Source organism: Pseudorasbora parva, chromosome 16, assembly GCF_024679245.1.
Source record: "Pseudorasbora parva isolate DD20220531a chromosome 16, ASM2467924v1, whole genome shotgun sequence".
Lineage (NCBI taxonomy): Eukaryota > Metazoa > Chordata > Actinopteri > Cypriniformes > Gobionidae > Pseudorasbora > Pseudorasbora parva.
In genome coordinates this window covers 15,769,888-15,784,869 of record NC_090187.1, presented here as the reverse complement: position 1 = coordinate 15,784,869, position 14,982 = coordinate 15,769,888, and the positions used below count along the sequence as shown (strand labels likewise).

Here is a 14,982-nt window from a genome sequence, read left to right as displayed (position 1 = left end):
AAAATCCTCATAGCATTCTGTTTTTAGCAACGATTCAGAATGCTTGATTTTCCTCAGGACTAATTTAAGTCAAAAGTGTAGTACCCATAGGCAAATGGGTATTTGGTCACATTTTTTATTGGAATATTTAGCACAAGTTACATTTGGCGATATGGCTCTGTTCTAAATTCCCCATCCTTTTCATGAGCTCAACAAAAAGCCAAGACAGGGAACAGCAGCAGCTTCTGGGGAATTCTCGCTGTGCTTTGTATTAGTTCGTAAAGATGAGCTCTCAGGAGAGAGACGTGCTGCGTCCCAATTTGCCTATACTACGTTCTAAAAGAATTTACTCTTTTTGTGAAGAAAAAGTATATACTTTTGGAGTGTGTGTTGCAGAAAAGCATAAAAAAACTTGGGAGAAACCAGACTCAGTCGGGGTGCCAGTTCTCCTCTGGCCTATTAACAGTGTATGATTATTATTCTGGCAACCTTACAGATCAAAAATAATATTAGATCTTTATTGAGGATAGCGCGTCGATTACACAATATGAATATTTGAAAGATTGGAGTCGTCACGCTGGAGACAGGTTTATAAATAAATGGTTAATAAATAGAAATGTATTATAATTATTGAACTTTTACCTTTAAGCACAAATCAGGAGAATGTCAAGCAAGAATGTCCATACATATTCTACACACACAAACTCAATATCTACACACCTTAGAACATTTGTTAAATAAAGCACTCAACAGCCCTGTGGTATACAAGTATTTATGTCATTACACAAAACTCTAGCCAAAGGATTTCAGCACCTCATGAGCAGACGTCGATTCAAGTTTAACATAACACTTTCATTTTAATTGAAAATACATTTCAGCCGAACTCACATTTTCATTACTTGTTTTTCAAGATTCTTAGATTTCCTGTGTGAGTTAAAATTTACTTAAAGGGTTAGCTCACCCAAAAATGAAAATTCTGTCATTAATTACTCACCCTCATGTTTTTTGACACCCATAAGACCAAAATATATTTTTGTTGAAATCCGATGGCTCAGACAGGCCTTCATTGACACCAATGTCATTTCCTCTCTCAAGACCCATAAAAGGCACTAAAGACGTCGTTACAAAGCCCATCTCACTACAGTGGTTCTACAATAATTTTATGACGCGACGAGAATAGTTTTTGTGCCCCCCCCCCCCCAAATAAAGACTAAGTGATGAGCCAATAATAAAAAAAAGCCTCAAACCGTTATGAATCAGTGTATTAATTCATGATTTGAATCGCCAAAGTCACTTGATTTCAGCAGTTTGACAAGTGATCCGAATCATAAATCGATAAGCTGTAGTGAGATGGACTTTGTAACGACGTCTTTAGAGCCTTTTATGGGTCTTGAGAGAGAAAATGACATTGGTGTCAATGGAGGCCTTTCTGAGCCATCAGATTTCAACAAAAATATCTTCATTTGTGTTCCTAAGATGAACGGAGGTCTTACGGGTGGCGAAGAACATGAGGGTAAGTAATAAATGACCGAATTTTCTTTTTTGGGTGAACTAACCCTTTAACCAGTTGCAAGCATACACTAGAACATCATTATAAAAAAAACTTCACTCAGTATAACTTAGTATAACTTAGAAAGGTATACAAGCCAGAATGCTGTAATAAACACTGCCTTCTCTAGGAGCCTAATGTCCTTTAGCAGCCTGTTTTGTATCCTATTGCCCGACTCCTGACACATTCAGCTTGCAGTATGTGGCCATAAATTTAGTTTTTTTAAAATAGTGACAGCATGATCTGCACTAGTGTCATCAGAGTACAACAGGGATGCCCTGTGCTTTGCCCCCTGCCAAATTATTTTCAGAGGAACAGCTTCCTGTTCTCTGAGCAAGCTCTTCAATTTACCCACACGTAATCCAGCAGGAATGTCACTCAGGTATACAGTGGTGACAGGTCTTTTAGTGAATTTGTTTTCAAATGCAGCACACTTGTCACCTTCAGAAGCTAAACATTCACGTTGAAGCTCATCTTTGAGATGATAATCAGGTTGCCACTTTGGCTCTTTGGATTTCTTTGTTTCATCCTCTTGAGCAGTTGTTGTTTTTAAAGCAACATCTTTCCCAGCTTCCTGCTCCAGTTTTCGTAGCACCTTCAGAATTGGTATTTTCTTCAGTAGTTCTGTGTGTACCTGAAAGCATTAGTAAAGCTGTAATTGTTTAGTTAATCTGAAGGGATCATTTGAATAGAGCTTATTTTTTTCTTGTTAGATTTTGTAAAGTTTTTCTTAGGAATTTCATGATCTCAGATCACATTGAAAAACTCAACAAAACATCTTGGTATACTGAATAGGGAACAAGATGCTGCATCTGTAGTTGATGCTACGGTAGCTCCCCCCAAGTGTGACTGTTGTTTAAAGCCTGAATAGAGACAAGTCAATTTATTTGGTTGATGCCGGTAACAGCCCTTCCTGAGACACTGCATCACCAGCACCTTATAAAGGAGCACCGGCACCATCATTTCTCAGATTTTGGGGTTAGGAAGAAAGCAATAAAAAAATGCGGCCAGCAACAACACAGCATCTCATTCCCTATTCAGGGAACCAAGGTTACAAATAACTGAGACCTAGGGGTGCAACTCTGGTCTGAAAAGGAGGGGGATTTGCATAAGTCTTTAGAATTTTAGTAGCAAAATTGTTTATCTATGGCGCACACTTGGAATGCTAGGACATTGGACAGTAAAACATTTTTTTAAAAATATTTCAGCTGTGCAGAAAATTTTACTTTAAAAGATAATTTGTAGCCTAGAAATCTAGACCCACCCTAGCCGCAGCAAATCTAATCTGCCGCAAGTGTGGCGTCTAGCAACTCTCAATACCTTTTGAGCTGTAAAAACCAAACTCTGGTCAGGCCAATCACATCGTGGATGGGGCTTAATATAATGACGGCCGTGTTGCATTTGCGTGCTACTAGTAAACACAGAAGCTGGCGAACAGCAGTCTTTCGAATCAGCTTTGACTCAAATCAGCTTTGACTCGAATCAGCTCTGGAAGACTTGAAGTTAACTTTTTTTATTATAATTAAGTGTTTAACCTGAATAGTCACCAGGACGTGCACTTACATATTTTTGATATTTCAAACCTACTAATCCGTGAAACTGACGTCGCGATCTGGCTGAGTGAAAGGCGTGTGGGTAGCAGTGCGCTTCAGGTAAAAGTCCGGCAGCACAAGCACGTCCCGGCCGCGCTGCACTTTATTTTCTAATGCAAGCGTTTCTGTTGTTTTAAGTGATCGGTGGAAGTAGAGCTCACACACGCCCTCACTTCTGCTGTCACACATCGACACAAATTAAGAAATACTGCTCTTATTAGAGAGTCCTGTCATTTTAAAAGTACCAGTACTAATAAAATTTCATATCATACCCAATTTACCCAGTAGACTAAAAATATTGACGTCTACTAATTAGTCGTTGATTGTAATCGACCAATTGTAATCGATTGTAATCGACCAATCGTGACAGGCCTAAACACTAATGATTATCTCATCACATCACCTGTTAGTGAGTGGGATATATTAGGCAGCAAGTGAACATTTTGTCCACAAAGTTGATAATATTTTAGAAGCAGAAAAAATGGGCAAGTGTAAGGATTTGAGTTTGACAACGGCTAAATTGTGATGGTCAGGACATCTCCAAAGCTGCAGCTCTTGTGGGGTGTTCTTGGTCTGCAGCAGTGTTGTCAAAATATAGATATTTCGATATGTATCGATACTGGAATATATGAAATGATACGATACTCAGTTTCTACAGTATCGATATCAGCTGTGCTCTTCTCTCCGACCGACAGGGAGTTGACACGCACCCACAATATATCACTAATAAATCAATGGGTTAACCTCTGAGCACGGGGAACGCGCATTCTGCTGGATTTGTTCTCATGACAGCGTGTTAGTTTTAGTGTGTGATCGGTTTGAATTTCGGATTGCACATAATTCTGCTAATCCCTGCAGATTTCACGCTCAAATTTGTAAGCGCACACACATACCATAATAAAGCCGCCTCTGACATACAAGTGCAAACATTTGCTTCTTTTTACAGCTTATTATTGGTCAAATACACTCAAAAAAATGATCAGTGCACATCTTGGAAGAGTAATAATGTATACACAGTCTTAAACAGTTCAGAAAGAATGAGTGACAGGAACAGTGTTTATGATCCATGCGTACGTTAGGGTCTTAAAGGGACAGCAGTTATTTGTAGGGTTGTAACGGAATGAGATTTTCACGGTATGATAATCGTACAAGAAAAAAAATCCCCCATTTGAACAAAATAAGGAATGCTATATCTCTTTAGATTAGACAATAATAAACCAAACTTTAATATTTTTTGAGTTTTTACTATTTTGATATTACTATTACCATTTTATGATACTATTTTATATAATAATTTCAGTTACTCTCCAAATTAATGTAGAAACAATTTCAAGACAGCATATTTTAAATATGTGTTGTAATGGCATCTTTTTATGAATGAAGGCCAGTATCACTGACACTAATGTCTCTATGAAACATTAATGACGTTACATTACTGTATAAATAAAAGCTACCCAATTTCAACATTTATTAGGCTTAAAAAAAAGTTAATTTATGTGAACTTAAAACAATCTTTAAATAAACTCATTATAATTTTATTTTTTTAATATATACTGGTGGCCTTCCTTGTTAGACATCTACAGAAATGATTTAGTTATTAAACAGCTTTCTTAACTGCATAAATAATAAATGAAATATATATTTTCTCTGTTCCCGTTATTTCTTTGTTCATCAGTGCTGGTGTCACTTTAAAAATCGTCCGCCGCCGAACATGACACGGACCTGACACACAAGCTGTGTCTCATTTCAGAAGGCTGCGTCCTCCGGAGGTCGCATTCGAAGGGTGCATACGTCCTTAGGCTGTCTCATTTCAAAAAAGTGAGTAGGACACTCCAAACGCGACCTTCGAATGCGTCCTTCTTTCACATGCATTCGGAGTGTGCATGAGGTGTAGCCTTCATGGCTGGAGATAGCCCACAATTCTTTGCGTCTCCGTTAACAACCGTCAATTTTTTAAAAATATATTATATGAAAAAACAGCACCACCGCCAGATATACATGCGAGCGTAGGTGTGGTATTTAAAATAAGTAGTTCAAGCTTTTTTTGTTTTTTTTGTAAGCTCTATTACCTCAAATAGATAGTTTTGGTAAACAGGATTACAACTGTTTAGTGCATTTTAAACATTTAGAACAGCACATTGCTGTCAAGACAAGAAACATTTCATAGTCATTTTCAAGTTATAAATAATTTTTATTCATATAACTGCCTTGAGAGCGCAACGAGGCTGAACTTGTTGGCATAGTTGACACGTGATACTTCCTGCCTGTGTGTCCTACGAAGGACGTCTCGTTTAATTCTGATTGAGGACACTCCGTATACTGCATCCTACACAGGACGTGTCCTCCGGAGGACGCAGCCTTCAAAATTTAACGAATTGAGACACAGCTACAGTCTCAAGCATCTCATGTTAATTTAAGACGTTATTTAACTATTTTAAGATGCCTACTATTAGAATACTCAACCAAACTGGCATTTTGGCAGCATTGCCTGTGTTGTTGTTATTGTTTGTTCAATAGCGAAAGAGAACTCGATGTGTGCACGAGACTGGCGCAACTAATGATCTGATTGAGGCCCTGTCCCAAATGGCACCCTAAACCCTCACAGTCTTCCTGAGTCCACGCTTTCACAACGTAATCCTGCTTTTACTGCCGGGAAGAAGTCCGCTGCATAACCTGCATGAATGCGGACTTGGCAGAAGTGAGCATTGAGGGCGCATCACGGCCGCAAACGGGGCGCTCGCGAGCACCCTTCTGAGACCTAAAAATGACAAATGGGACACTGCGTTCTCGTGGATATGATAATCGTACATGTCAATATTGTGATATACCGCAATACCGGTATACCGTTGCAACCCTAGTTATTTGTTATTCAAACTACAAAAAGACAAACGATCACGCGATCAACTTGTGTAACTTTCACGGTTTCATATGTAGGCTATTTCATTTTTTACAAAGTCCATTATCCAAATTGTTTTAAATTTAATTACTTAGCAATTTTTTTAATTGAGTTTCTTATCTAGAGTTAAGCCGGGTGTACACTGTGCAATTTTGCCCACGATTTGGCCATCTGAGACAAATTTAGCAAATCCTAAAAGATTCCTCTGATCCTAGGCTAAAATCTGACGTCTTTTGTCATTAGTTTGACATGTTCACCGACAGCCGATTAATGAGCGCTGCGATCAAATTTAACATCAGACGAAATTCTGGCAGTGTCAGAAGATTTGGCACACAATCCTGCAGATGTGACTTCTCCTACGACGACAGTCAAATATCGTGGTTTTTCAAGACAAACTATGACCAAAACGAGAGCTAGAGATTTCTTTGTAGCCAGCATTTCAGTCCTGCGTGTAAAGCAGCTCACTGTCACCGAACGCTTCATTCACTGATGATATAAAACTTTGGACGAGTTTTCTTGCGCGCGTCCGTTTTTAGCGCGCCTTCACTATCGTGCAGTCTGACATTAATGCCAACTGAGATCTTACAGTGTGACATGGCTTACATCGGGGATCATGTTCCTACAGTCTGACAAGGGACATTCGCAAAGGATTTTGAAAAATCGCACAGTGTGCAGGACCCATTAGGCCAACCTGAAAAAAATAAAAATAAATATAAAGTAGTCTATTTCATTTGTATCTTTTATTCTATTGTATGTATTTGTGCTATTGTTTCTAATCTGTTTATTTGTTCTTATTTTATTACTGTTTACTCGTCTTTTAAATTCAATTCACCATTCGAAATCAAGGTTCCTTGTGCGGTGTGTAAGCTATTGCAACACAATTACCCAGTTGTAAAAAATACATTGAGTTAGCAAATATTTGTGGGGGAATTTTAATAGTAATTGTTCAATGTTTATATATGAGAAAAAGCTTAAAAGCTTTATCATAGCTGCAGACCAGCCAGTGTGCCCATGCAAGCACCAACATTGGGCATGTAAGGATCAGAACTAGACCACAGAGCAATGGAAGAAAGTGGCCTGGTCTTATGAATCACATTTTCTTTTGCATTACATGCATGGCTAACACTGGAAACACATGGCACCAGAATGCACAATGGAAAGAAGGCAAGCCGGCGTAGGCAGTGCGCTGCTTTGGGCAGTGTTCTGCTTGGCAACTTTGGGTCCTGCCATCCATGTGGATGTTACTTTGACACATACCACCTACCCAAGCATTGTTGCATACCATGTACACCCTTTCATGGAAACGTTATTCCCAGGTGGCTGTGGCTTTTTTAGCAGGATAATGCACCTGGCCACAAAGAAAAATGGTTCAGGAATGATTTGAGGAGCACAACAACGAGTTTGAGGTGTTGACTTGGCCTCCAATTTCCCCAGATCTCAATCCAATTGTGCATCTGAGGGATGTGCTGAACAAACAAGTCTTATCCATGAAGGCCCCACCTAGCAATTTACAGCAATTTATAGATCTGCTGCTAACATCTTAGTGCCAGATACCACAGCACACCTTCAGGGGTCTAGTAGAGTCCACACCTCAACGCGTCAGGGCTGTTTTGGCAGCAAAGGGGGAACAAACACAATATTAGGAAGATTGTCATTATGTTATACCTGATCTGTGTATGTGACCTTGCTAATAAACAGTGTTTTAGTTTGGATATTTATATCTGCTACAGAGTTGATAGTTACAGCACGTTCAAATGAATGCTGGACGAGTCATTTGCTCACCTTTTGAGCTAAATTGATCAGTTTCCCTTACACATTTTACAACATGCTTCAGACATAATCACTGCTTAAACCACAGGTTGACATGCTCAGAATATGCATCGAAAGCACCAGTCACACAGTGTTTACTAGGGTTGACCCCGTCTGTCATTTTTGAAAAAAATCTAATTTGAACGGATATCTAAAATCAAGCAATGTATTCGAATATATACAAATATCTATGACACCCCACCCCAAAAAACAAACAAACAAAACAACACAGACACCACCGCAACGGAGATTCAATCTCAAATGTATTAAGAGTTTGACAGTCATAAACAGGACTCACGCCACAGCCTGTCTGGAAAAATAAATTATTAACTTAATGTTTAGAAGAGCAGGTTATCCACTTAATCGATATGAAGTGCCACTATGCAATTATCACAGCTTTCAGCTTGTCTACCGCATCAGAAATGTCGACACTGTCCTCTCCAGCAGCTGGAATGTGTTCACGGATGCCATAGAAACTCTCAACGGCCACCAGGACTTATACGGTTTTATAAAAGTTTTTTATTTGTTGTAAAGTGTAATAATCATCTCAGTAATGTAAAAATGCAGATTGCTTTCCGTCATGGGTAGGTTTAGGGACATGGTCATTATGCCAACATTATCTTCATAACTTCTTACAAAATCAAAACGTTTATCCCTCAGAAAAATGTACTTTCCTCTCTTGTCAACATTATAGCTTGGTGCATGTGAGCACGGCCTGTGATCTTCAGTGGTGAAGGAGCGCGCTGTGTATCACGTCATATAAGGACGCACACTCAAAAGTAATCGGGTCAGCTCGTTTACATGGTAAAATTTTTGGGTTCATGAAAAGGTTTATCCCACCCCTCTAAAACCTCATAAAGTGTTTAAATGGAGCATTTTCATTCGGATTGGACTTTTAAAACGATTGCAGTGCTCCATGTTAACACACCGACTGCGCTACATGGCTCTTTAAAAACCGGATAGTTTATTTATAGTTCGATTACGGATATTTCACGTCATGTTCGAATGCATATTCGAATATTGAATAAAAAGTGATAGCCCTAGACCCTGAATAGTCGATGCATCGATAATGCAGACCCGGATTCAACCACCGATCTCACAGTCGAATCTTCATGGGTGTTATGAAACGAGGATCTTACCATTATGGCAATATGGGGTTGCTCAATATTTTAAAGACGTGGCGCACCGGACGCGCCGCGCCACGTCTTTAAAATTCGAACACGCTTTCAATGAGTGTACGCTCACCAGTGCCGCCATTCAGCATCTGTCTGCGGCAACTCAGGTAGTTCCTTGCCACATACCGCCATTTCAAGGTTTTATATTAAATTTATATTATATTTCCCTCAATCGTCAATGTACTAATTTTACCCTGTGCTACAAGATTCACCCATCTTGCAGCTCTGTCAGAAGTTGATTCAAAGTTGAGCTTGCGCGTATATAATGTGCGCGTGTAGTGTGAGACACCTGACACGCTTTGTGTCTTATGTGCGACGTACCCCATTTATGCACAATCGGCATAAGAACGTGCATGTAAAAGCACTCAAAGTGTTCTTTTCCTCTGAAGGCAGGAATTTTTTTTTGGTTTCTAAAAGGTTCTTTAGGTATCAAGCTTCTTACTTGGCTTACTTATAATTGTCTCTGGAGTAGCGTTTTGACAAAATAATTTACTCTATTGGTTTTTGTTTTTTTTGTTGAATCTTATTAAAACAGGCTAAGGAATTCAGATAATCAAACTGACCCCAGCACCCACTTGATTTCAAATATATAATAAAATTTGCATTACTTCACTTTCAAAACAAAAACAATTATTATGAAGCATAAAGAAAGTTACAGCAGACACAAATGACTTAAGACACTGTTGATATAAATACCTTTGACCAAATTATGCCTTGTGGTTTGGGGTGTTTACATTCAATTTTGATGATTCTTGTTGGAGTTAGAATGAAGTCAACTGTGAGGTCATGACTTTCAATGAGTTCCTCTGGAATGTCCATGACCTAACCACAGAAATAAGGTCAAAACATAAATAATAATCAATACATTGCAGAAATGATCATGCAAATCAGATCTTAGAATATCATGAACAAAAGTGCAGATTTGAATTTGACATGAAAACCATGACTTCTAGAAAGTCTATACATCCAGCTGCTGTATGCTTTGGTTTGTAAATAGGTGAGGATCAATAAGTTCTGGTGTGGCCACCAGCTACTATGCATCTTATCCTCATGGACTAAACCAGATTTGCCAGTACTTGCTTTTCTCTGATGTACTTTTTTAGAATTGAGCCACTTTATTGCAACTGCATGTTGTAAAAATTCAGTATCGATTAATAGATTGTTATAAACACGAGCCACACCTAAAAGGTAAAGGGGGAGGTGTTGCTGTAATTTATAATAATATCTTCATTATTACTCAGAAGTCTAGTTTCAAATATAATTCCTTTGAAGTCTTGGTCCTTTATGTAATGCTGTGTAGTGTAGTTGATAAATCCTGTTTGACATTTTTGTTGGCTACTTTATACAGGCGACAATACTCTTAACACATGAGCTCTTAACGCATTATACTCCATCACGTCTATTGCGGTCTCAAAATTCTGGTCAGTTGATAATACCTAGAATATCCAAATCAACTGCAGGCGGTCAATCTTTTTTCTATTTAGCACCTAAACTCCGGAACAGTTTTCCTAGCATTGTTCAGGAAGCAGACACACTCTGTCAGTTTAAATCTAGACTAAAACACATCTCTTTACTATGAAATACACAAGACATTTTTACATGATATTATTCAATTCAAATCAATCTATGCTAATGTTAGTCTCTCTGTTTATCCCGAGGTTTACAGTCAGGATCCAGGCCATTGGATGGTGGACCTGGACATGGTCTCAGCAGACAAACCAGGGATGTGCTGGTCGTGTCAATTGGTGTCTCCTCTAATTTGCCAACTGACACGTCATCCTTAATAAACCCATCTCCGGTGTGATACCCAGAAATTTTGAATATTCCGATCTAATGCAATTCCTGACCTGTAAGGTTGCCAGAATAATAATCATGCACTGTTTGTTAATAGGCCAGAGGAGAACTGGCACCCCGAATGAGCCTAGTTTCTCCCAAGGTTTATTTTTCTCCATCATGCCCTGATGGAGTTTTGGTTCCTTGCCACTGTCGCCTTTGGCTTGGCTTGCTCAGTTGGGGACACTAAAAAAGTTTTCAACTAAATATCCAAATCAAATTAATTACTAAATTAACTGTATCATTTATATCACACTGATCTGGCCACATTGTCTCTATACGATAAATTGAAATGAGCTGATAACATCATTGTTTCCTTCAGAACGACTGTACAGCCACATCAATTTTTTTTTAAATATTTTCCTGTATAACACTGTGGCGCTGCTTTGAAACAGTCGTCATATAAATAAAGTTGACTTGACTTGATTATATTATTTTCAGTCACTCCAAATTCATACTTCTGGCACGTGTGTTACAAATCTGTCAAGTCCAACTGATTCTGGCATGCTATGCATACAGAATTAATTGTACTCAAAAACAACATTTTTCTTGAGGTGCAATACTCTGAATGCATGAATGATATTGCTGGACATTCTCCATCTGCAAATGTTACATTAAAATTCTCCGCTTTGTCATCTTATTGATGTTTACTACTGATTTCACAGTCACCAATTTAGAATTTGTACAGTTTAGAATTTGTTTAGAATTTAGAATTTGTACAGTTTATCTTCCATCTTAAATTATAATAAACCTTTGTAGTGTGATAAAGGTTCATTCAAAAACAAAAACACTTTTTAAAGACTTATCTTACCACCTGTAAATCTTATTCTTTTGTATTTTATTGAGCATCTTTTAGGAGTTTTTTTACCATTTTTTTCCCAAGGCTTTGATTTGATTAACCACAATGAGTTAAACCTGACATTTATTACAGGCTACATTACTAACCTGGCAATCATGAACAATGGTGACGACCGTAGTGGTTTCACTCACGGCTCCCATACATGCCATCATAGCATATTCCATGTCTGCAAAGCCTTCACCTTTTCCAATTCTGTAGCCTAATGGCATTGCACAGTCAGTTTGTTGTATTATGAGAAGAAAATACATGATCCTCAAGCCATTCTAGGTGCAGAGTTTTACCTTTTTCAGATACTGCCACAGATCCAACTACGACAATATCAACTTGAACTTGGTCCTCTAAACCAATTGGGACACTGAAATCTTTAATACCCTTTAGCAGAGAATTTTTTAATTGAAATGTGAGGAAGGGCAATGATGCAACAATACATAACTTCAGAATATGCAGGTCACCTGAGAAGTAGAGCAAACACGCAGATCTTGTTTGGTTGCACCTTTTGGTGGAATGATCCTGTTAAATAATCCAGTTCTTAGCCGAGGTGTTGGAACAAGCAATATTTTTCTTGCCTTTTTGAAAAATAAAATGGAACATGAATGATATCATTAAATTCAATGTGTTAAATTATTATATTTACAACCCAGAATACCACACAGGTTGACAATGGTACCATAAATCTAAATAATATACCTGCAGAGCAGCTAGTCGAACCCCCTCCAGTGGTTTATCAGGACCCACCTTGACTGCACCAGATTTGGTGAAGACCTCTAAGAGTGACACCTTACCACATGCCTCCAATGCGCCCTGAAAATGGGGTTAGGACTGGATTAGATTTCAGCACGGTGGAACTTGCAGTAACACTTTACAATAAGGATGTACTAATAGGCATTAATGCATGCTTAATTAATGCACAGATAATCATGAGTTAATGTATTACTAATGGTGAACTAACCCATTTATTAATGATAACTGCATCAGCAACTAATGAACATTCTACATGATTAATAGACTAAGTAATAGTAAATAGTTATTAGTTAAATGTGTCACAATGTATTAATTCCTAAATAACATATTATATTAACTAATAATGTAAATTAACGTGTTAATTACAACAACAGGTCAAAGCCATGCATTTCAACTTCCAGCTGCCTGATTTAATTAATCATTAGCTGATGATTTATAAAGGTATCATTATGTTATGACTTTACTTGTTGGCGCACATAACTATTAACTAACTTATTAAGTAATTGTGTAAATGTAATTGTGGTTAAAAGTTTTGAATTAATTCTGAATTACTTAATAGTCATGTTGTAGTTGAGTAAATGTAAGAGGATTTATTCAGTGACCACAATCAGAAACAATAGTTGAAATCCATGTTTGGATTTATTACAAATCATTATTAACCCTTAAATGCATGACTGTTTCGCCAAACATTCTTACATATTCGGGTCGTTAGCAACCCGGATCTGTATATTTAAAGGTAGGGTAGGTAGGAATTATCTTAACACTTTTATCCAAATTTGTTTAAACTTTCTTTATATGGCAATACATAAATCAAATGTAATTACTCTGAAAAAGAGAGTATAAAAATCAAATGACTCTAGACTTTTTAATCTGCAATAAAAACTGCTCATGATTTTTGTTCGGAAACAAAACAAAAAAACAAATAATTGGCGTGGGCGACTGTCACTCTCTCTCGCTACCATGGCAACCACTGCTTTCGCTACAGGTTCTGCCCACACGTGCTTCCTAGGAAGAGCAAAAGCATTCAAAATGCATGGTGCCGGGTTTTGCAGTCAGCGAAGGTTTGCCTATAGGGACCCTCATTATTCTACCGTGTTAGTGTGAGGCTATTTTGAGCCTTGTTAGTGGTATTAACTAGCGATTTAATTTCACTTACTCTGTGACTTGACTGCCCAGACTTGAGTTTTGTTTGATACATTTAAGAAGCTTTTTTTTTTTTGAGCAGGTAAAATTAAAGGCTCAGTACAACTGACTTTCTTGTATTTACTGACAAAATTGTATACATGTGGATGCAGTGCATCGTGATATCGAATTGATAATCGTTACCGAACCGTAAAACCAGTGTAGGTTCATACCCAGGGCCGTGGCCCGTGCCCTTATTGGCTGAGGTGCCCCTCTTCTCTCCCTCATCCCCAGATAATTCCTATAAAAGCGTTCTGTTCCACTAAAGATCCAACAACCGCTCCGTGTTTCCCCGCTCGCTCCACTACATCCTACCTCCTACACTTTAACTCAAGTGAAGTATATTACCCATAATGTGAGTTAATATAGTAACATACATCATATTTTTAATGTTTTTTATAAGTTAAGACCATATTAATAGTAGCATACACAATTTCAAAAGACAATATAAATGTACTAGAGTTGAAAGCTTAGCATTGAAGGCTTAGGGCTTTTAAGTTATTATATATATATATATATATATATATATATATATATATATATATATATATATATATATATATAATGGCTTAAGGCTTTTAAATTATTATATATATGTGTGTGTGTGTGTGTGTGTGTGTGTGTGTGTGTGTGTGTTAAACATTGCTGGATAGCAGCATATTTTCTGTGAAAATAAATCATAAAAATGGTTTGTTTAAAAATCGTATAAATGTACGGGGTGGTACTAAGGTGGGTCTTTTAACGTTACCTACCTATAACTGCAGTTTAAATCATACACGTTAAGTTTAGCCCCGCTCACCCATGCTCTACAGAAAGTTGTTGATAACTTAAAAGATACCTTGAAATTGGGAATTCTGTTGTGCACAGGTCGAGGAAAACAGGCCAGGTTTTTCATCTCGATGTAGTTCCACACTTTATGGCGAATATCCCATTTAGTATCCCCTATTAAGTTGAAATAAACACAAAAATATTAAAAAACAAACATGAAATCAAATAAATTACACAACGCAATATGACGCAACACGAACCCTGAATCGATTTAATGACGGACTCCATTATGTATGATCCCTTATTACAGCCCAGAGCTCATTCTTTAATAATTAAATTTAAAAAATGACTAAAGCGTTTCGACCATGGTTTCTACTTTCTGGTTTCTCACGAGCTCTGAACTACGGTGTCTCTACTGAGACAAGGAGCGATTCGTTTTCTTAGACTTCCAAATGTATTTGTATTTATAATAATCTCAACCTGAGGTATGTTTCATAAAAGACGCTATGAAAATCAAAGATTAAACTTGACGACTTGAATTGAATTAAACTAATAAATAACTTGGGGCTAAAGTGGTTTCATAAAAGGTAATTTAGATC

General features: G+C 37.6%; 1 protein-coding gene across 1 annotated transcript; it reads right to left on the bottom strand.

Annotated features, from left to right (window-relative positions):
- Window positions 1–1,433: 1,433 nt before the first annotated feature.
- On the bottom strand, window positions 1,434–14,790 carry mthfsd (methenyltetrahydrofolate synthetase domain containing). Its single transcript, XM_067419810.1, has 8 exons — window positions 14,644–14,790; window positions 14,454–14,557; window positions 12,380–12,493; window positions 12,145–12,258; window positions 11,974–12,064; window positions 11,779–11,891; window positions 9,697–9,822; window positions 1,434–2,162 (listed from the first exon to the last, which is right to left on the bottom strand). Exons 1-8 carry the CDS (start codon window positions 14,669–14,671, stop codon window positions 1,716–1,718), a joined length of 1,137 nt encoding a protein of 378 aa, XP_067275911.1. The 5' UTR covers window positions 14,672–14,790; the 3' UTR covers window positions 1,434–1,715.
- Between the last annotated feature and the right edge of the window lie 192 nt (window positions 14,791–14,982).

Coding starts and splice junctions, on each gene's coding strand:
- mthfsd (XM_067419810.1), bottom strand. CDS start 14,671: ATGGAGTCCGTCATTAAATCGATTCAGG. Junction 12,259..12,379: donor TTCGACTAGCTGCTCTGCAG/GTATATTATTTA, acceptor TTTTTCAAAAAG/GCAAGAAAAATATTGCTTGT. Junction 12,065..12,144: donor GTGTTTGCTCTACTTCTCAG/GTGACCTGCATA, acceptor TCTCTGCTAAAG/GGTATTAAAGATTTCAGTGT.